The sequence below is a fragment of the Halteromyces radiatus genome (assembly GCF_025201355.1).
Source record: "Halteromyces radiatus strain CBS 162.75 chromosome Unknown BX664scaffold_5, whole genome shotgun sequence".
NCBI lineage: Eukaryota > Fungi > Mucoromycota > Mucoromycetes > Mucorales > Cunninghamellaceae > Halteromyces > Halteromyces radiatus.
The window spans coordinates 120,643-139,840 of NW_026251691.1; the positions used below are offsets into that span (position 1 = coordinate 120,643).

The following is a 19,198-nucleotide window of genomic DNA, read 5'->3' on the forward strand; positions in this document are numbered from 1 at the left end:
TTTTTTTCTTTTCTTTTTTTCTCGTCTTTCCCCGCGTTTCCGAAAAGAGAGCATTGACATTATCCCGCCATCAAACATGGATCCCAGTTTCCCACTTCTTGCCGGGATATTCTATAAAAGGAAAATCTATAAGAAAAAGGGATTCTTTACCGACTTTTCATCAAGGTACACATAATTAAATGTTTTCATATGTACTAGTTCAATGGCCGCATCTAACTTTATATTGAAAGACAGCGCATATATATATATAAATGATTCTTTTCTCTTTTCCTTTTTTTTTTTTTTTTACTTTTTTTTTTCTTTATATTCAAAAAAAAAGTACATATATATATATATATAAACTATGCCTTCATTTTCTTTGACTATAGCAGCTTCTTTGGCACTTGTTTCTCTTTTCAATGGAGTAGCCTCCTTCCCATCAGGCAATGCTACTATCTCGTCATGGGCACCCAATCAATCCAACATTAGTCTCAAGAACATGTTCACCAGTATCAATCCTCCCAACACAGCTCGTGGTTTCCTTGCTGCTTCTCTTTCTACCTCCAGTCCCAATTATTACTATAGTTGGACCCGTGATTCTGCTCTCTCTTACCGTGTCTTGGTCAATCAACTTCGTTCAGGTGCAAATTCTACCATTGATGGTTATCTCCAAGATTATGTGGCCTTTTCTCAAAATAGTCAATCTGTCAATACTGTGTGTAATTGTCTTGGTGAACCTAAATTCAATCCTGATGGATCAAGTTTCTCTGGTCCTTGGGGAAGGTAATTTTTTTGAAAAAAAAAAAAAAAAAAGTATATACTATGGATGTTGATCGTTTTATTTTTTTAAAAAAAAAATTGAATAGACCACAAAACGATGGACCTGCTGAACGTGCCAGTACTTTGATTCTTTACGCTGGTTCATCTTCTAATACCGACTTGAAAACAAGTAAGTCATTCAATATCTAAAAAAAAAAGTCATCCAATTCATCATTCTCTATTTTATTTTATTTTTTCTTGTAGTTATTTACAAGGATTTGGATTATGTTACTACTGTTTGGGATAATCAAAACTTTGATCTTTGGTAGGCAAACAAAACATTCTCTTTTTTTTTTTAAAAAAAAAAAAGAAATATTGTAGATACTAAGAGGAGATTATTATGATATGTATACGTGTTATAGGGAAGAAGTCAATGGTCGTCACTTCTTTACCTACATGGTGATGCGTCGTGGATTACTTGATGGTGTGGATTATGCAACCAAGAACGGTGACACAGATAAGGCTTCCTCCTACAAGGCAGTAGTAGCTAATATTGAAAGTAGAATCAACAGTTTCTGGCAATCGGATCATATCACTGTCACTATTGATCAAGCAAGTGGTGTATCAAAACCAAGCGGATTGGATGCTTCTGTTTTAATTGCTTCTAATGTTGGTAGTCGTGCTGATGGTTTCTTTACACCAGGATCTGACAAAGTAAAAAAAAAAAAAAAAAAAAAATCTATGACTGATCCATATTTTTATTTTAAAAAAACTAGGTTCTTGCTACAGCTGTCAAGATTGAAGCTGCTTTTGCTAATCTTTATAATATCAACAAGAACAAGGCTGATTATCTAGGTACTGCCATCGGAAGATATCCTGAAGATGTATATAATGGTACTGGAACAAGTACTGGTAACCCTTGGTTTATTTGTACGAATGCGTTTGCTGAATTATATTACCGTGCTATCAAGGAATGGACGGATGCTGGTTCAGTCAAGGTCACTGATATCAGTCAACCTTTCTTTGCCAAGTTTGATTCTAGTGCTACTTCTGGAACCACCTACACCGCTGGCTCTTCAGAATTCACCAGTTTGGTGAATAATATTGCTAATGCTGCTGATCAATTCCTATCCACCGTCCATTATCATCAACATGCCAATGGTTCTCTCTCTGAACAATATAACCGTGATACTGGATATAGTCAAGGTGCTTATGATCTTACTTGGAGTGGTGCAAGTATGGTGACGGCTCTCAATGCAAAGGCTGGCAATCCTGATTTGTAAAATCATTATTTATTTATATTTTTTTTATGTTTGTACTATGATTCCAAATAATAATAATAAAAAAAAAAAATCTTTATTTTCAAATATTTATGATCATAACCCAACAAAATAGATGTTATTATATTGATAATAGATGATGACATATTAGGTTCTTGTTCAATCCCAATCAATATGTGCATTACTTTATGTTTTCTCTTTTTATCTAAGACACTCTGCGGTCAACTCCGATGCCTTTTTTTTTCTTTTGAGATCGTCTGCGCATACAATTTTATTCCTTTCCTTTCTTTTTTTTTTTTTATTTTGTTGTCCAAGTAGTGTTTTTTTTTTGGCATTATGGTAAGAAACAATCATTAACAATAAAAAAAATGACCATTTTAAGTAATATATGGATACTCACATATTATATTTTTTTTTAATTTATATGACTGATTTTTTTTCCATTCGTTGTCGTTCTAGTCGGTAAAGTTTGTATATCAAAAACTTACGAAAAGATCTCTTTTTACTCACCATATTGTTTTCATTTCTTTCTTTTTTTTCGTTTAATCTTGATAGTATTTTTTGCCTCATTTAACCAATGGTAAAGTAATCTTGGATGAATAATTTATTATCACTTACTTTTTTTTTTTTTTTTGATGTGTATATAGGTTGGCAAGTAGATCAAGCCATTCTCTCAGAAGAAGATCGTGTGGTGATTATTCGGTTTGGTCATGATTGGGATCCCATTTGTATGAAGATGGATGAAATCCTGTATAGTATTGCTGAAAAAGTCAAGAACTTTGCCGTGATTTATCTTGTAAGTCAATTAAAAAAAAAGGTTGTTTGTCCCCTCATGTATATTCTTATAATGACTGTTTTATTCTTGTCTTTGCATGGTGTATAGGTGGATATTACAGAAGTACCTGACTTCAACAAGGTAAAAAAAAAAAAAAAAAAAAAAGATAAATGTAAGCATAGTCTATTGATTTTTTTTTCTTTTTATATATTCTTGTTAATAGATGTATGAACTGTATGATCCTTGCACCACCATGTTCTTCTTTAGAAACAAACATATCATGATTGATTTGGGAACAGGAAACAATAACAAGATCAACTGGGCTTTGGACGATAAACAAGAAATGATTGATTTGACAGAGGTAGGATCAAATAGATGATTGATATTTTTTAATACTGATTTTTTTTTTTTTTTTTTTTTTTTTTTTTTTTTTTTTTTTTTTTGGTTTGACTTAGACGGTTTACCGAGGGGCTCGAAAAGGACGAGGTCTCGTCGTATCACTCAAAGATTATTCCACCAAATACAAATATTAGTTTTATTTTGTTTTACTCAATAAACCAAATCAGATATTATGATTTATTTTTTTTGTGAAGATCCAGTTGATTAAATATTATATATTTTTATCTATATAATAGAATCGCATTATTCTCTATTGAAGATAAATAATGCATGATATGTAATATTATACTGATGACAGTATGATGCTGATTGGTTTGATGATGTGTTGATGGTAGCCTTGACAACAATACAAACAGAGATGATTGTACGACAGAAAAGTAAAGTTAGATCAAAAGGATGCTACAGGAATCCGGAGGATGAATTTGCAATAGATCTAGATTGAATAAGCAAGTTAGTGTGAACCTTTGTGATCATCTCCTTCATTCTGGTGTACCTATTCCATTTTTTTTTTTTTTCGTTTGACTGTGTGGTTTTATTACCTGATATTCTAATAAAAATCTCTTTAATCATATCACGTTTTATCAGCCTCATCATTTTGCTATTATTGTCATTCCATCAGCACATATCAGCTAGTCGTATCCATCGTCTTCTACATAAAAGAAAAAAGAAAAACGGAATGATAATAATAAAAAGAGATCAACATAAATATTTTAGTAGACGGTTTTATTGCGATATATAAACATCTTTTTTTTTATTACTATTTGTTTGTATATATAGAGTGCATTTATGAATAAAGAAAAGATATATAGATGACTGTAAAAAAGAAAAAAACAACAAATGAGGGGTAGCAAAATGAAATATATATATATATATATATATATATATAAAAAGAGAGAGAGAATCAAAAGCAGGATATCAAATAAAATGTATATGTATAAAAGAAGAGGAGATGAATGAATTTTTACTAAACTGGGGAAGCCAATCGATCCTTGATTTTGGAGGTGCGTAATCGATCAACTTTGATTTGTACTTCATCCACAGAGAACTTGGACCTATCAAATTTCCATTCATACCATGTGGCTATCTCACCTGTACGTGAAGAAGAGTGACAAGGAATAATAGGAGATGGTGGTGGTGACATGGGCATAGCAGATGATTTGACATCATCATTATTATGTAGATTACGGTGGTGAAGATTGATACGAGACACATCAACAGGAAGTCCCAAAGCAAGTCGGATCCATTCATGACTGAGGTAACGTTCTTTTAATCGCTTTGTTTGAACTTGAAGTTTGACTTTGGTGAGTGCACGAGCAAAAGGAGTGATGGATGGAACATCATTGCTAACTTGTTGTTCAAGTCGACGTTGGGTATTCAAAGCTGCAGCTGCTGTAGGAATAAGGTCGGATAAGGAACTGTTCATGTTGGCATCTTTTGAATGAAGATGTGAAGAAGTGACTTTAGAAGATAATAATAGACAAGAATCCATCAGTATGTGCAAAAAAAAAAAAAAAAAAAAAAAAAAAAAGGAAAGAAGAATAAAAAAAATATAGAGAGAGAGAGGAAGGGAGAGAGAAAAAAAAAAGACGAGGGATTTTAAAAATATGGATGATTTTTTTATTTGGTTCAAAAATAAAAAGGCTATTTTTCCCGTAATTGGTCTAATCGACGAATTCGTTCCTGAAAAAAAAAAAAAATTTAAATTAGACAACGAATAAATTGTTTTTCCTTGTTTACCTCCTCTGTCAAAAGATCAGTATCCGCAATAAAGGCAAGTACACAAGGACTAGGTTGAGTAGTACAGGTCATAGTTTGAACAAGACGAAGAATGATTTCTCCCATCAATCTGTACTTTTCCCAATAAATGCCGCCACATGAGGTCACATCACGTTTAGTTTCAGCTAATAGAACGAGATCTTGTCGGTGAACCCATCTATAAAAAAAAAAAAAAAAAGGAGGCAAGATGAGAAAAAAAAAAAACAATGAAATACATGAAATGATCTATTCCTTTTTTTTTTTTTTTTTTTTTACAGATATGGAACGCTTGAACTATCGTTTGTTCTTTCAAGATCTTGTCGATATAAAGCATAATTTCTAAATAATAAAATTGATTAATTTTTTTTTCTTTTCAATTTTTTTTTTTTTTTTTTTTTTTTTACCTATCAGGATTCATCAATGTTTCCAATTCTTCAAATTGTTGTCTTTTGGTTGGATGGATACCTAAAAAGGTTTGTTTCAAACAATCCTTGATTTGACCCAATCCTTCAAGAATAATCGCCAAAGTATTATAATTTCGATGATCATGATAAAGTCGATAAGCTAAATCCATAAACTTTTCCAAAAGAGCCATTCGTTGACAACCATGGTTTTGTGTTAATACCATGGTTATTAACCATTTCTTGATAAATTGACCATGAGCTATTGTTGCCATCATTGCTTCTGATGCTCCTTTTTCACCCCATAAATGTCGAATATAATCCCTAGGCTAATTATATCCAAAACAAAACAAAATGAGTTTATATAATAATTTCTTTTTTTTTTTTTTTTTACTTTGATATTTCTATATAGAGTTAATTCTACCCAAGTCAATTGTTCAGCCAATAATTCCACAGAGAGATCCATCAACATAGCATAACGAATATGAGACATGGATCTTAAAGATGTTTGGAGTGCCACCAAAGAAAATGGACGTCGACCAGTAACTTCCAATAAAAGTAAGCCACCACCAAACAAAGGTTCGCCAGATGTTAATGCTGCATTTCTTTTCCTCATTGCTCTCGTTGATAATGTCGAATTTCTTTTTCTGTCTTTTTTGTTGAGTTCAGTTGATGTCAAATAAGTTGAATAATGTAAATCTAAATTAGTTGTAGTGTCAATGCCTCCTTTATTCATGGATGACACAGATGTTTGAGAAGTGGATGTTGTTGACGTTGGAGATGATGATGATGATGACGATGATGATGATGATGAATGTCGTTTATCTACTTCATTGTACCAGTCAAATGATGTAGACGGTCGTTTATCAGAAGGTGAAGCCATATATAGCATTGTGGTAATACTTGGTGATTTTTCCCATAAACCATACAAACTAGTATTGATATCGATATCTTGCTCTTCATCTGTAAGACCCCAAACACAATCAGGATCAGTTAAAGGACAAGGTCTTGTAATCAAAGGTGCCAATAAATGATACATAGTGGAAAGATGTTGATGATGTCCAAGTCGTTGAAGAAACCGGTTCAATGTTTGATGTGACCTCCCATAATATACATCACCCCAATGATGAGAAAGCCAAAGACAAAGAATAGTGCGAATTCTATGTAGATCGTAAGAATAGGAGTAAGAAAAAAAAAAAAAACTATTCACCTTTGGAGAGGATCATCCATTGACATTGAAATCCCGATATGGCTTGCAGCTGCATATATTTTTTTTTATTACCTTTCTTGTCGTCGAGTGGGTTGATGATCAGATGTATAATCTTGTTCAAATCTATATAAAAAAAAAAAAAGGTTAGAGGAGGAATTCCCCTCATAAACGTAACATTAGTAAAAATAACAATCATATTAATAATAATAATAATATTCTGTAGGAGTAAGTAATTACCTTTCTATTAAAGACTGTACTAATTGATAAGGAGTCATAAATTTCCTGTAGAATGTCAAAAAGATCATCATCAAGCTTTCTATAAAAAATAGATGTAACACAAAGAAGTCAGTCATTCAAAGTGGCAAATCCTCCTCTTTTTTTTTAACAAAACTTACCTTGATGATGATAATCCCATAAAGTCATCTTATTGACAATAGCATCAGCAGTCAATCCAGTACTAGAATTAAAAAAAAAAAAAAAAAAAAAGGAAAATTTTATTATCATGATCTTATTTCACTTCTTTTTTTTTTTTTCCTACCTTGTAGTTGGTGTTACATCATGATGTTGATGATTTCCATTGTTATCTTGTTTTTTTGGTAATAGTTGAGAACAAATTGAAGTAGGTCGTTGAATGGGAGATAAAGGAGGTGTAATCATTCCAGCATATGGATCATGCAGTAGGATTTGTGATGAGGATGAAATTGATGAAGATGATGATGTTGATGCAATGGATGTACCATCCGTATTGGCTAATGCAAGTAAATCATACCTATGTTCCGATCTAGGTATTCTGCTTGGACGACGTTGAGATTTCTTTGCTTGTAAGGAGGGTGATGATGCATGTGGTGAGGAGGAAGAGGATAAAGGTCTTTCTGCCACTGACTCCCTTTTTTTTGTGATGGATATAGATGAAGTTGTTGAATAAATACTTTGTTGTCTAAACGATCGTCTTTGAATATGATGATGGTGATGGTGATGATGATGATTGTGTTGTGGAGGTGGTAAAGAACGTCTATGTGGTAATAAAGAAGTAGAAGCAGAATGAGGTCTTTTTTGAGGATGAGCAATCTTTTGTACTAGAGCATTATAGACCATTTGCATTTGAGTGACACCATTGGGCGTATAAGCATCGATGAGTACAGATGGTACACCAAACAAGGTTGCCAACTTGTGACCTAGTTGAGGATCAGTTTCACATTTTCCTGTCAGATCCGTTTTCAGCCCCACCAAAAACAATGGTATTTTCCATGTGACAAATGCATCTAAAATATGTGTATAATGAATATGTATGTCTTTTGCTATTATATGTAACTTACTAAGTAAATCCGGTAAACTATTCATTGAATCACGACGATTGACATCATAACAAACAATTACTCCATCAAAATGTATATAATCCTTATTCATCAAAAAAAAAAAAGATGAGTTCAGACGTGTAAAAATGAAATACCTACCCCTTTGTCTTTTCTCCTTTCTTTTTTTTTTTTTTTTAATTAAGAGTATTCATGACCTACTTACATTGCGTGCTTCAGAAGAAGTTTTCTTGATAGCATCCATAATATATATGTCATCCATTTTAACTAAATCTAAATGATATATATTTTGATCCAATACAAGTTTTGTCTGAAATGTATGTGCACCTAAATAGAAAAGATTTAAATAAATAAATAAAAAATCATATATATATATATATATATATATATGTTACCTTTGTATTTTGAACGTATAGGTTTAACATTATCGAATCCGATACGTATAATAGTTGATTTTGGAACTTGAGGAGCACCAACAATCATGATTTCTAAAGGTACATTATTTGTTGATAAACCAGTTGTTGGAGGAGAAGTTTTTTTAGTTGACATATTGGGTGGCGTTGTTTCTGGTGATAAAGGAGGGGTCAAAGTATCAAAAGAAGGTGATTTTGATGTTTCATAAGATAAGTTGGTATTGACTAAAGGTGTAGACCGTTTATTAGGTAAAGTAGAAGTAGATTGTGACTTGTTTGGTTTTCGTAATTGTTTATTAAATGCTGATATACGTTGTGATAACCACATTGTTAATGTATATATATATATATTCTATAATGTATATAAAAAAAGAAAGGAAGAAAAGAAAGAAAAAAAAGAAAGAAATATAAAAAAAAAACAAGAATAAAGACAACAAATATTTCAAAAAAGAAGGGGAAGGAGAGAGAGAGGGGTGGAGAGGGGAGAGAAAGGGAAAAGAAAAGAGAAAAAAAGAGTTGATTGCATGAACATTTTCATTCTCAGCTATGGACCCATCCATATTCAAAATAGGAAAAAACAGGTATTGTATCCTCGGTTCAAAGAAATAAAAAGACACCCGATCCTTTTTCTTATGTAACACAAAAAAGAAAGTCAATGAAATAAAATAATAAATAATGATTTTTGATTTTTTTGATTTTTTTTTTTTTTTTTATTGATAACAAAAAAAAAAAAAAAAATGGTTGACTAACTAAAATACAAATTGAGAAATAATAATAAAAAAAAAAAAAAAAAAAAGAGGTAAAATAATAAGATAAATATATATATAATATGTATATAAAGATGTGTATACAAGAGACTAAGGTCGATCTGATATTTTTTCGGTACTGGATGGTTGATCGGAGGTTGTTGACCGACTAGTAGGTAAGATAGTAGCGTTGGCTTTTGCCTTTTCTGACATTTCCACGTTCCTAAAATTAAAAAAAAAAAAAGGTTTCAGTAATGATAATTTTTTTAAAAAAAAAAAAAAAAAGAAATACTTACCCATACCAAGCACCACCAAATAATGTTAAAGCAATACCAAAAGCGTTTGTCATATTGATATTCAAATTGAAAATAATAACAGCAAGAATGATAGATAACACTTGCTTCACATTACCTAATATAATATAATAAAATAATGTTAAGACTCCGTTCTATAAATTATATATATTATTATTTATTTTTTTTTTTTGTTATTACCTGCTACTGTCATGGTCAAAGCACTTGTTTTCTTGTTGGCAGTAAAACTAACAATATTGAGAGCAAAAGCTAAGATACCATTGATCAATAATCCAGAGGCAAGATGATATGTCATGTTGGTAGATGAGAATTCCCTAACTCTTTCCAATTCTCCAGTAACATAAGCGTAAAATACACATTGAACGAAGGCAAGTGGTGACATACGAAGTAATAGATCCAATGGATGAAGTTTCAATCGTCCTACTTGAACTCGATTGGTAACAATGGTTTTAACAGCTGCAAGTACTGTTCCTAATACAGTTAATAAGAATCCAATAACAGTATAATCATATTCACCAATAGTAGCAAATGCAACACCTAGTACCACCTATAAAAAACAATAGAAGAAGAAAAAAAATGAATCATCATAAATAATAAATAATAATAAATAATATTTACGGGAAGTAATGATAGATAAATCATTTTAGAATAAGACTTTTGAAGGAATACAATCGAAATAATCACTGTAAATACTGGTGTCATGGCCCGAATCACTTGATGGAACTAAAATAAATAAATCATATATATATAAGCCCAAAAAAAAAAAAACTAGTACTTTTCCTTTTTTTCTTCTTTTTTTCCCTTTTCTTCACTTACAGCCACTGATACCAAACTCCTATATAGAAGATAACAACAAAAAAAAAAATCATTAAAAGTTCAATTGAGTATCATCTATTTCCTTTTTATTTTTTTATTTTTTCACCCCTATTTTTTTTTTTTTTTTTTCGCCACTATCATCTCACCAAAAAAAAAATTGCATTGTTATTATAAACAACAAGACAATCTTTTTTTTTCCAAAAATAACCAATACATAAATAAAAAAAACCCATCCTTTTTTTTTCTAACTTACAAAGATACATTACTGATAGCTATATTAATAGTATAAAGGACAGAGAACATCAACATAACCATATTTTCATTGTCGTTAAGTTTTGCAGGAGTAAATACACCAAGGATATAAAGAATATAACAACCAATGGAACCACAAAGAGTATGAATAGCTGTAAGACTCCAAGGATATCTAAAATCCAACAAGATGGCTTTATTGTAAAGTGTCAAAGATAGATTCAATACAAAATAAGCTGCAAGCCAAAAGTAACCACTTTCTATGGACCTTTGAGAAGCTGACATTTCTTTCAAGATGGAACTGGGAATATTAAAGATAAGAAAGGAAAGGAGAAAATGAAAGAAGTAAAAAAATAAAAAAAAATGACGGAATAAGGGGGGAAAAAGGAAGGAAGAGGAAAAACGAAGGGGAAGAGAAACAAAAAAAAGAGAAAGACTGGAAAGAAAAAAGTGTGAAAGTTAAAAAGGGTTTAAATAATAACCCGAATTTATGAAAATATTAGTTCCAATCATTTTGTAGCCAATCAACTTGAAAAATCATCTCCGCTGTTGATAAGTTTTTCCATCGTATGTTTCCATTGCCACACCATAATAGATTATTATATATATCAAAATAAAGATAGTTATAATAAATGATTATTTTTTTTTTTATTTTCAAAAATATATTTATATATTCTAAAATAATAACAAAAGTAAGATTTAATGATCACCTTCAGCAGCAGCATGACCAGCCTTGGATGAAAGATAAGCATGCTTGGATTTAGCGGAAGTATAGATAAAGTAACCCAAAGCAAAAGCAGTACCAGCATAAGGTACATTAGAAAGAACTCGACGAGAAGTGTTGAATACAGCTTTTTGGACAACACCAGCAAAAGCACGTTGTTCAAAAGGTGAGATAAGGTAAGTAACAATACCCTAATATTAATATAATATCAATATAATAATAATAATATAATAGATTAGTTTTCATAATTATTATTATTATTATATTTACTTACACGTTGAGTAGGACCACCCATGTTACCCCACCTATCATCAAATTAGAAATAATAAATAAAATACGTTTTTTTCTTTTTAGTCTATCTCTTTTAATAACATTTTATTATTATTTATTTTTTAATTTACCAGCCCATATAACCGTGACCACCCATGTTTAATAGATTTCTAATTCAAAATAAAAATAAATATTATATTCATAAGTTTAATTTACTTTTTCTTTTTATTTATGATATACCTTGGAAATAGATGAAGGAAAAAAAAAAAAAAAGAGTGGGGAGATTCTTTTAAAAAAAGTTTGTTAGAGAAAAAAAGAAAAAAAAAAATAACAACTGTTTTGTTTTTGTTATTTTTTTCTTAGTATAACCAGCCCAGCCCCCTTCCCACTTATTTTTTTTTTTCGATGTCATGGATCATTGATTCTCCGCTGTTCGATACGAAAAAAAAAAATGATGATTTCCTTCTCTCCTAGAAAGATTCAAAGACCTTTCCACTGGGAAAATTCTTAGTATACAACGTGGTCATCTTACTTTGGATTATAAAACGTGATGATGATCTGTCACCAAAAATGAAAAATTTGAGGAGAGTGGCAAAAAAAAAAAAAAAAAAAAATCATATCAAAAATGAATTTAGCAACAATGTTACCTTTTATATATATCTGTCATACTTTGAGGCAAATCATAGGCGGTCATTCAATTTAAACTTTTTCTTTTTTGTTTAAAAATCTTCATTCTTTTTTTTTACTTTCCTCTTTCTTTCTTATTCACTCTCTTTTTTTTTTTTTTAGTAACACTCCTTTTTACTGTTATAGTCTTTGTTTTATTTATTTTGTCTTTTACTTTGTCCTTCTTTTTTTTTTTTACACGATTGACTCGTTGTACTTTTTCTTTTTTTTTTTTTTGTCTTATTTCTTTTATTCTTGTTACTATACAAACTGGAGACTATTATTATATGAATTCTGTGGTAGTGTTTGTAAGTAAAGATGTTTATTAAATTGAAATAAAAAAAACTTATTTATTATTACAATAGAATGCCACTTTTATATCATGGACATCATTTTCGCTCACGACTTTCGACTATTATATCTCCAACGTGGTGGCGACAAAAAATCATCAAACTTACTGGCAAAGGTGATCATGATATCAACAATAATACTACTACTGCTACTACTACTACTCGTGATTGGCGATCTTTATCTCCCAATAATCCACCTTTACCACTTGTCTTGGAAAATGATCATAGTATTACGAAATCCGATTCTCTCCCTCTTAGTCAAACAACGGAACGGTCTCCGAAGGTAGTAAATAAGAAAAAGAGTTTTTTTTTTTTTTTTTTACTTTTTACTTTTTATTTTTATTTTTATCTTTTTTTTTTGTATTATACATTCATTAGTTTTAGTAAATGGTTTTGACATATCTTTTATTATTTGTTTATTTATTCCCACTTTTTTTTTTTTATTTTCACTTTTCACCCTATTTTGATACCTTAATCTTCCCCCTTTTTTTTTTGGTACTGATCTATGGTTACACTTTATTGGATCGTGTCACTTTTTTTTTGATTCTATTCTCACTATTCTATTTATCTTTTTACCTTATTTTTTTTTTTTTTTTTTTGGTTGTTTTCAATGACTCCTTTTGTGGAAAAAGCTTTTGTACTCATATACTGGTTACTAAATCTTTATATTTTTTTTTAGCGATTACCAATTCCGAATAGCTATCGGCGATCGTTTGATGATCCTCATTTACGAAAACTATCCACGATTATTGAAGAAAGTGATCTTTTGACGGAAATATCAATTAGTCCAAGAAGTAGTACTAGTTATCATCGTTATCGTCAACATCATCGACATCAAGAACAAATACCAACACATCCTCAACATGATAAAGACAAAAATAATGATATTACTGTTGTACCTTCACCACCACTACCACCCAATGATACATCACATCCATCAACTTCTTCATCATCTACATCATCGTCATCTGGTACATCTTCTTCTTCATCTTCTTCTTCAACATCATCTACTAATTCATTTCAACCTCCACCATCTTGGCCTATTCATCCAAAGACAGAAAGTCGCTGGTCGTCTTCTCCGTCACTTTTACCCATCAGTGAAAAAAAAGCTAAACGCAAATTTATTAAAATGATTCAAGCAGCTTATCGATTTCGACAAGAAAACAAACAAGATATGCCTTCTGAAATGGAAATCCTTTTTGATTCTAAAGATAACATACAAAGGTTACGATTATGGATTCACGACAAAATTCAATATCATACATTCAAAGGGTAAAGATTATCTATATGAAATGATGGAAAATCTTATTATTTTTTTTTTTTTTTTTTAGTGATGCCCAATATATACCTCCAGAATTATCAAATCGTAGGACATATCATTGTGATTTAGTGGATGTATGGGTGTTAGGTATTTCTCTTTATAGAATGTTGGTGGGAAAATATCCATTCCATGCAAACAATGATCGTCGACTATTCAACAAAATGCAACATGCCGATTTTGGGATTCCTTCACATCTATCATCTGGTAAAGTAATAAACACTTTTTTTTTCACCTATGTAATCTAACCCTTTTATTATTATTATTATTATTATTATTATTATTACTTTTTTTTTAGATGCAAAAGACTTGCTACGTCGCATGTTGGCTCCAGATCATTCAAGAGCATCGTTAGATTTGGTAATGTTCCATCCATGGTTGAAACCTTATACAGTAGTGATTTCCAACAATAATGATAAATCTTCTTCCTCATCTATCATTACTCCTTCTCGCGTTGTACCATCTACCTCTTTACCAACTCCTTTGTGGCATCCATCCACTAGTACATCTTATCATATCAACACTAGTCGTAGAAAGAAATCATTGGTTTCCCATCTTACCAAGGTCATGGTTTTCATCATTGAAGGTCCTTATCCACCTCCTCGACAACCATACCGTGATTTATCTCCAACCATTCGATTTTGAACCTTGTTATTTTTATATAGAAATTCTTTATCATTCCATTAGTATATCTTTTTTTTTTTTGAATTATTACCACTATTACTTATTCCCCCCCTTTTTTTTTTATTGTACTTATCCTTTACTTTTTGTTATTACTATTTATATACTATATAGTTTGTGTCTTACAGCTAACATTGTATATTATATTTTTTTTTTTTTAGTTTCTCATTCCATTATCATATATTTTTATTCATTCTATCCATCCTTTTTTTTTAGACCTTCTCGTTACTTTAATAAAAAAAAACAGGCTTTTTTTTTGAAACACATTAATGATTTTTTTTTCCTTTATTCAACAAGATCACGTTTACCTTATTTTGTGTTGATAGTAACGCCACTCCTTGATCTTGTTTCTTTTTAGCCATTTCCCTCCATTTCCATCACCCCCTCCTTCACCTGCAGATCCATCCTGCCATGCGACTAGGCATTTTATTTACATGTTCTAAACATCATTTCATCCACGTGTACATCCAACTTTATGGATCGTTTATCCGAACAACCTACCCCATTTTTTTTTCTTTTTTGCTATTTTAAGAATCATCATTCCACGTTTCGATCTACACTATAACAAGTAGCTTGTTTTGCACTCACCAAAAATAATCATAAATCATAATAACAAATAATAATAATAAAAAAAAAAATTCTTCTGACAATGGAAACCAATCAAAAAAAAAAAAAAAAAAAAAAAGTAAATTTATTGAACTTTATATCCAAAAAAAAAAAAATATGTCTACAACTACGCTATAAAAAAGGATTTATGTTCAGGTACAGGAGTAATAAGAGTCTGATCCTTCATAGCCGCCACCAGATTATCCAAGACCAAATCTTCCATTTTCTTTTGACTTTCATTCGTATAGGTACCAATATGAGGCAACAACACCGATCGAGGATGGGTCAATAGACCTGGATGAACCTTGGGTTCTTCTTCATATACATCTAAGCCCGCCGCAAGTACCTTGCCTGATTCCAAAGCTTGCACCAATGCCGCTTCATTGATCACCTTACCACGCGCCGTGTTCACCAACACCACACCTTGTTTCATCAATGCAAATTCCCGGAAAGATAATAAATGAGTGGTTTGCTTGTTCAAAGGTACACTCACTGATAGAATATCCGATGTCTTGAGTAATGTTTCAAAATCCACATAGGTAGCATTGTATTGTTGTTCCACTAAATAATTCATACATGCATATGGATGTAAATGGGGTGACATATAAACAAGAGAAATAAAAAATTAAAAAAAAAAGATACATATAGTCATAGGTACATTGCAGTTTTTTTTTTTTTTTTTTTTTTGTTACCTTGCATGGGTAATCGAGTTCTATTATAATAGATAATATTCATTTCAAAACCAGACATCCGTTTAGCAATGGTCTTTCCAATCCCTCCCATACCAAGTAAACCCAATGTTTTGCCTTCAGGATCTATTCCCATAGATACACCATGACGGAATCGACCTAAAACAAGTGAATATAAAAGAGAAAGATGAATGATGATACCAAAAAAAAAAAAGTAATGTCATTCCATGTTATTTTTTCGTATCCTACCTTGACGAAGATTCTCTTCAGCTTGATAAGCATTTCGACAACAATTCAGGATCAAAAGAACAGCAATATCAGCCGTTGCCTAAAAAAAACAGAGAGAGAGGAAGAATGATGATTATTCATGTCATCATCATCATTGGAACTTACGTTATCTACAGCAGTAGGAGTATGAGAAACCATGATCTTCTTGGCAGCACAAGCATTCACATCAATAGAATCATATCCTGCTCCACAGTATACAATCCATTTCAAACTTGCCAAAAAAAAAAAAAAAAAAAAAAATTGGACTCGTTAGAAATACATATATATATAGTTCCTTTTTTTTTTTTTTTTTTTTTTTTTTTTTTTTTTTTTTTTTTTTTTTTTTTTTACCTGGAAGGTAAATGATGAATCATTTCTTCATCAAAAGGTCCTATCACAGCTTGAGATTCACTTGACCGATAGATTAAAACCACATCCTTATACTTGTCATGACAATCAGCTATGAATTCTTCTCGAGACCGAGAGGTATAATATTGAATATCGTATTCCTTTTGTAGTTCAGCAAGACGATCAGTGGCAAATGTAACACATCCAACTATAAGACAAGTACGCGACATTTTTTCCTTTTTTTTTTTTTTAATGAGAAAAAGGAGTGAGAAAAAAAAAAATAGGTGTGCTTGAATCTTTTAGTGCCCATCATTTCGGCGAAAAAAAAAAAATCCGTTTTTTCCCAACAAAATTAGTTAAATAAATAAAAGCAAAAAGAAAGTTTATTTCACATCATATAACTGGAGGGTATCACCAAAATAAAACTAATCTGAAGATGGTGTGGGGGGTAAAGGATGATGACTATCTTTACTAGCTATTGTTTTTGATAGGGTTTTCTTCAAAGGCAACTCTTGATGTTGATCTGATGATGCTTGGTGATTGGCTTTTGTTGTTGGAGGTGAGGTAGTTGGAAGACTTTCAGGAAAGACAGGTTGAGGTGGACGTAAAGAAGAAGTTGGTAAGATTTGATGTACAGGCTGTTGACCAGGTGATGATGATGATGCCGATGAAGGGGATGAACCTATAGATGTTGATAATGGTCGTAACGGTGGAGAAGTTGATGTGGTTGATAAAGAATCAGGTGACGTTTCTGTTGGTGATATGATGGATGATCCTTGTAACGATGTTGTTATCACTGTTCCATTTTTGCTGATCTCCATTTTACTTGAATGGTTCTTGCTATTATCATCTGTATCCATACTTTCATCATTGGCATCTGGATAAGGTATGGTGTAATTAACAGGAAAGATCCCACGGGTATTTTGCTGTCCATTCTTGACAGGCATTTCGCCTAGCCACCAGCCATTGTCCACCTTATCCACTACATTGATGATGTCGTTCACATGGAATGTTAGTTCATCAGGATGATCTTGAACATGTTCATAAATAGCCTTTCTTTGTTTTCCCTTGATTTGATCTATCAAAAACCATTTGTTAGTATCTTTTCTTTTTCCTTTTCTTTTTTTTTTTTTTAAAAAAATTTGAACTTACTTTTTTCAACCTTTTGAGTATCAGAGTCTTTTTGATCATTGTTGATTCTAGTATCTTGTCCATCACACTGATCCCATTTCTTGTTTGCGTTTTCCAATATCTTGACTGCTTCTTTGTGATAAGAAAGTTGATTTTGCAATAGGTTTCGTAAGGCATCAATATGATCATCCTATTATATAGATAAAAAGTTTATTACCGATGAATATATTATCTACCGAAAACTTACTTCTGTTTCTTGAAGTGTAATCATACATTGTACTACATCGAATTCGGTTTCTTCATATTTGACCTTGGCAGCTTGTACACTTTGTTCAGAATCCGGACTTTCCTTTTTCGCTTTTTGTAGCCGATTGTACTTTGCATCATAATCCAATCGTCTTGATTCCAATTTTCGACAAAGAGTGAGATATTCCTTAAAGTTTTGATTGAATTGTTGTAGTACTACCATATAATCATCTTTGATACTTTTGGCGAATTCATCTTCCATTTCAGAAAGACGACATTCACCTAAACCAAGTGTAGTCAAGGCATTCCCTAATAACAAAAAAAAAAAAAAAAAAAAAAAAAAAGGAAAGAAAAAAGAAAAGAAAAGAAAAAAAAAAAGTTAATTTTTCATTATTTTTTTTTCTTTTTTTTTTTTTTTTTACATTGGATTGAATCACGAGGAAACATATTGGCATGACATACCAGTGCCTCACCATAAGCACCTAGAGGAGCTCGTTTTGAACCATTATCTGAAGTAATCTTGTTCTTTTGTATATATTGTACAGCTAATTCAAGGGTATGACGCATTTGATCAAAATCTTCATGTCTTTGTTTGGTTTCACTTTGGAAGTCCTTGAATTCCTCTGAAGGTAATGTACCATGAGATGCCCCCAACTTTTCACCTGCCCACTAGATAGTTTACATTGATGAGTTATATATAAAAATATAATTTCACCTTGATTTGCTTTTTCTTCTTACTTGTCTTATTTTGCCAAAGTTTTTGATCATTAAAAAAAAATATATATCTATATACAGTCTAAAGAAAAGGATGAAGTAACAGAAAAGAAGAAGAAAAAAAAAAAAAAAAAAAAGAGGAAAAAGAAAGAAGAACCAAATAAAAAAAAAAAAAGAGATAAGCGTATTTTTGTTTGTTTGTTTTTTTAACTTCTGTGTTTAAAAAATCCATTCATCTCTTTTTTGCCCATACTTTGAAAAAGTACATTAAACTCTTCTAGTTAATCAACTTCCTTTCATCATATTAAATCAAACTTTTTTTTTAATTGAATCTATATATATATATAACTTTGATGATGTTTTCAAATTATATAACACTAAAAAAAAAAAAAAAAAAATTATCATTACACAGTAATTTCTCTTTATTTATATGAAGATCATTCTTTTTATATATATATGTAAAAACAATCAATCATATAAATAAATGATATACAATATATACTATCTTATATAATCATAATAAAAAAAAAAAACATATTGGAGCATAGAAAAGTGTTAAAAAAAAAAAAAAGGTATTGTCACAATTCCCATTTTTAGTAACTACATGGTTAGACAGTGACATTATGCAAAAAAAAAAAGGGAAAAGATATACTGTAAATGTATACTCCGACAGAAACAGCAAAAGTTTAAAAGTAAACGTCAGCTACAGGGTTCGAACCTGTGCGGGCAGAGCCCATGAGATTTCAAGTCTCACTCCTTAACCACTCGGACAAACTGAC

The 19,198-nt window shown here is 31.0% G+C and overlaps 8 protein-coding genes and 1 non-coding gene across 9 annotated transcripts; 3 read left to right on the forward strand and 6 right to left on the reverse strand.

Moving 5' to 3' along the window:
* Nucleotides 1–291: 291 nt before the first annotated feature.
* On the forward strand, nucleotides 292–2,098 carry BX664DRAFT_334711 (glucoamylase). Its single transcript, XM_051545755.1, has 5 exons — nucleotides 292–762; nucleotides 846–928; nucleotides 1,003–1,063; nucleotides 1,161–1,452; nucleotides 1,515–2,098. The coding sequence occupies exons 1-5, from the start codon at nucleotides 344–346 to the stop codon at nucleotides 2,019–2,021; spliced, it is 1,362 nt and encodes a 453-aa protein (XP_051398681.1). The 5' UTR covers nucleotides 292–343; the 3' UTR covers nucleotides 2,022–2,098.
* Nucleotides 2,099–2,305: 207 nt separating this feature from the next.
* BX664DRAFT_334712 (thioredoxin-like 4A) lies at nucleotides 2,306–3,385 on the forward strand. Its single transcript, XM_051545756.1, is given in 7 exon segments — nucleotides 2,306–2,357; nucleotides 2,369–2,370; nucleotides 2,573–2,598; nucleotides 2,666–2,814; nucleotides 2,902–2,934; nucleotides 3,017–3,154; nucleotides 3,249–3,385. 7 exon segments carry the CDS (start codon nucleotides 2,355–2,357, stop codon nucleotides 3,324–3,326), a joined length of 429 nt encoding a protein of 142 aa, XP_051398682.1. The 5' UTR covers nucleotides 2,306–2,354; the 3' UTR covers nucleotides 3,327–3,385.
* Nucleotides 3,386–4,786: 1,401 nt separating this feature from the next.
* On the reverse strand, nucleotides 4,787–8,749 carry BX664DRAFT_334717 (ras guanine nucleotide exchange factor domain-containing protein). The gene is made up of 12 exons (XM_051545757.1): nucleotides 8,267–8,749; nucleotides 8,077–8,198; nucleotides 7,875–7,956; nucleotides 7,097–7,820; nucleotides 6,954–7,015; nucleotides 6,796–6,874; nucleotides 6,631–6,681; nucleotides 5,743–6,508; nucleotides 5,352–5,677; nucleotides 5,224–5,286; nucleotides 4,930–5,125; nucleotides 4,787–4,872 (listed from the first exon to the last, which is right to left on the reverse strand). The coding sequence occupies exons 1-12, from the start codon at nucleotides 8,610–8,612 to the stop codon at nucleotides 4,834–4,836; spliced, it is 2,856 nt and encodes a 951-aa protein (XP_051398683.1). The 5' UTR covers nucleotides 8,613–8,749; the 3' UTR covers nucleotides 4,787–4,833.
* Nucleotides 8,750–9,079: 330 nt separating this feature from the next.
* On the reverse strand, nucleotides 9,080–10,839 carry BX664DRAFT_334719 (triose-phosphate transporter family-domain-containing protein). Its single transcript, XM_051545758.1, has 6 exons — nucleotides 10,414–10,839; nucleotides 10,161–10,179; nucleotides 9,963–10,067; nucleotides 9,525–9,891; nucleotides 9,327–9,441; nucleotides 9,080–9,253 (listed from the first exon to the last, which is right to left on the reverse strand). The coding sequence occupies exons 1-6, from the start codon at nucleotides 10,692–10,694 to the stop codon at nucleotides 9,142–9,144; spliced, it is 999 nt and encodes a 332-aa protein (XP_051398684.1). The 5' UTR covers nucleotides 10,695–10,839; the 3' UTR covers nucleotides 9,080–9,141.
* Nucleotides 10,840–11,027: 188 nt separating this feature from the next.
* BX664DRAFT_334720 (UcrQ family protein) lies at nucleotides 11,028–11,729 on the reverse strand. Its single transcript, XM_051545759.1, has 4 exons — nucleotides 11,644–11,729; nucleotides 11,535–11,573; nucleotides 11,408–11,438; nucleotides 11,028–11,324 (listed from the first exon to the last, which is right to left on the reverse strand). The coding sequence occupies exons 2-4, from the start codon at nucleotides 11,558–11,560 to the stop codon at nucleotides 11,109–11,111; spliced, it is 273 nt and encodes a 90-aa protein (XP_051398685.1). The 5' UTR covers nucleotides 11,561–11,573; nucleotides 11,644–11,729; the 3' UTR covers nucleotides 11,028–11,108.
* Nucleotides 11,730–12,451: 722 nt separating this feature from the next.
* On the forward strand, nucleotides 12,452–14,674 carry BX664DRAFT_334721 (kinase-like domain-containing protein; the record flags this gene model as incomplete). Its single annotated transcript, XM_051545760.1, has 6 exons — nucleotides 12,452–12,702; nucleotides 12,798–12,802; nucleotides 13,206–13,487; nucleotides 13,529–13,691; nucleotides 13,751–13,944; nucleotides 14,036–14,674. 6 exons carry the CDS (start codon nucleotides 12,452–12,454, stop codon nucleotides 14,380–14,382), a joined length of 1,242 nt encoding a protein of 413 aa, XP_051398686.1. The 3' UTR covers nucleotides 14,383–14,674.
* Nucleotides 14,675–15,151: 477 nt separating this feature from the next.
* On the reverse strand, nucleotides 15,152–16,139 carry BX664DRAFT_365794 (D-isomer specific 2-hydroxyacid dehydrogenase; the record flags this gene model as incomplete). The annotated part of the gene is made up of 4 exons (XM_051548495.1): nucleotides 15,152–15,585; nucleotides 15,717–15,872; nucleotides 15,963–16,041; nucleotides 16,107–16,139. 4 exons carry the CDS (start codon nucleotides 16,137–16,139, stop codon nucleotides 15,152–15,154), a joined length of 702 nt encoding a protein of 233 aa, XP_051398687.1.
* A 541-nt stretch (nucleotides 16,140–16,680) lies between these two features.
* BX664DRAFT_334725 (uncharacterized protein) lies at nucleotides 16,681–18,546 on the reverse strand. Its single transcript, XM_051545761.1, has 5 exons — nucleotides 18,444–18,546; nucleotides 18,128–18,374; nucleotides 17,707–18,014; nucleotides 17,481–17,649; nucleotides 16,681–17,406 (listed from the first exon to the last, which is right to left on the reverse strand). The coding sequence occupies exons 1-5, from the start codon at nucleotides 18,471–18,473 to the stop codon at nucleotides 16,754–16,756; spliced, it is 1,407 nt and encodes a 468-aa protein (XP_051398688.1). The 5' UTR covers nucleotides 18,474–18,546; the 3' UTR covers nucleotides 16,681–16,753.
* A 570-nt stretch (nucleotides 18,547–19,116) lies between these two features.
* BX664DRAFT_t91 lies at nucleotides 19,117–19,198 on the reverse strand. Its single transcript has one exon. It is a non-coding gene; the product is annotated as a tRNA-Ser (tRNA).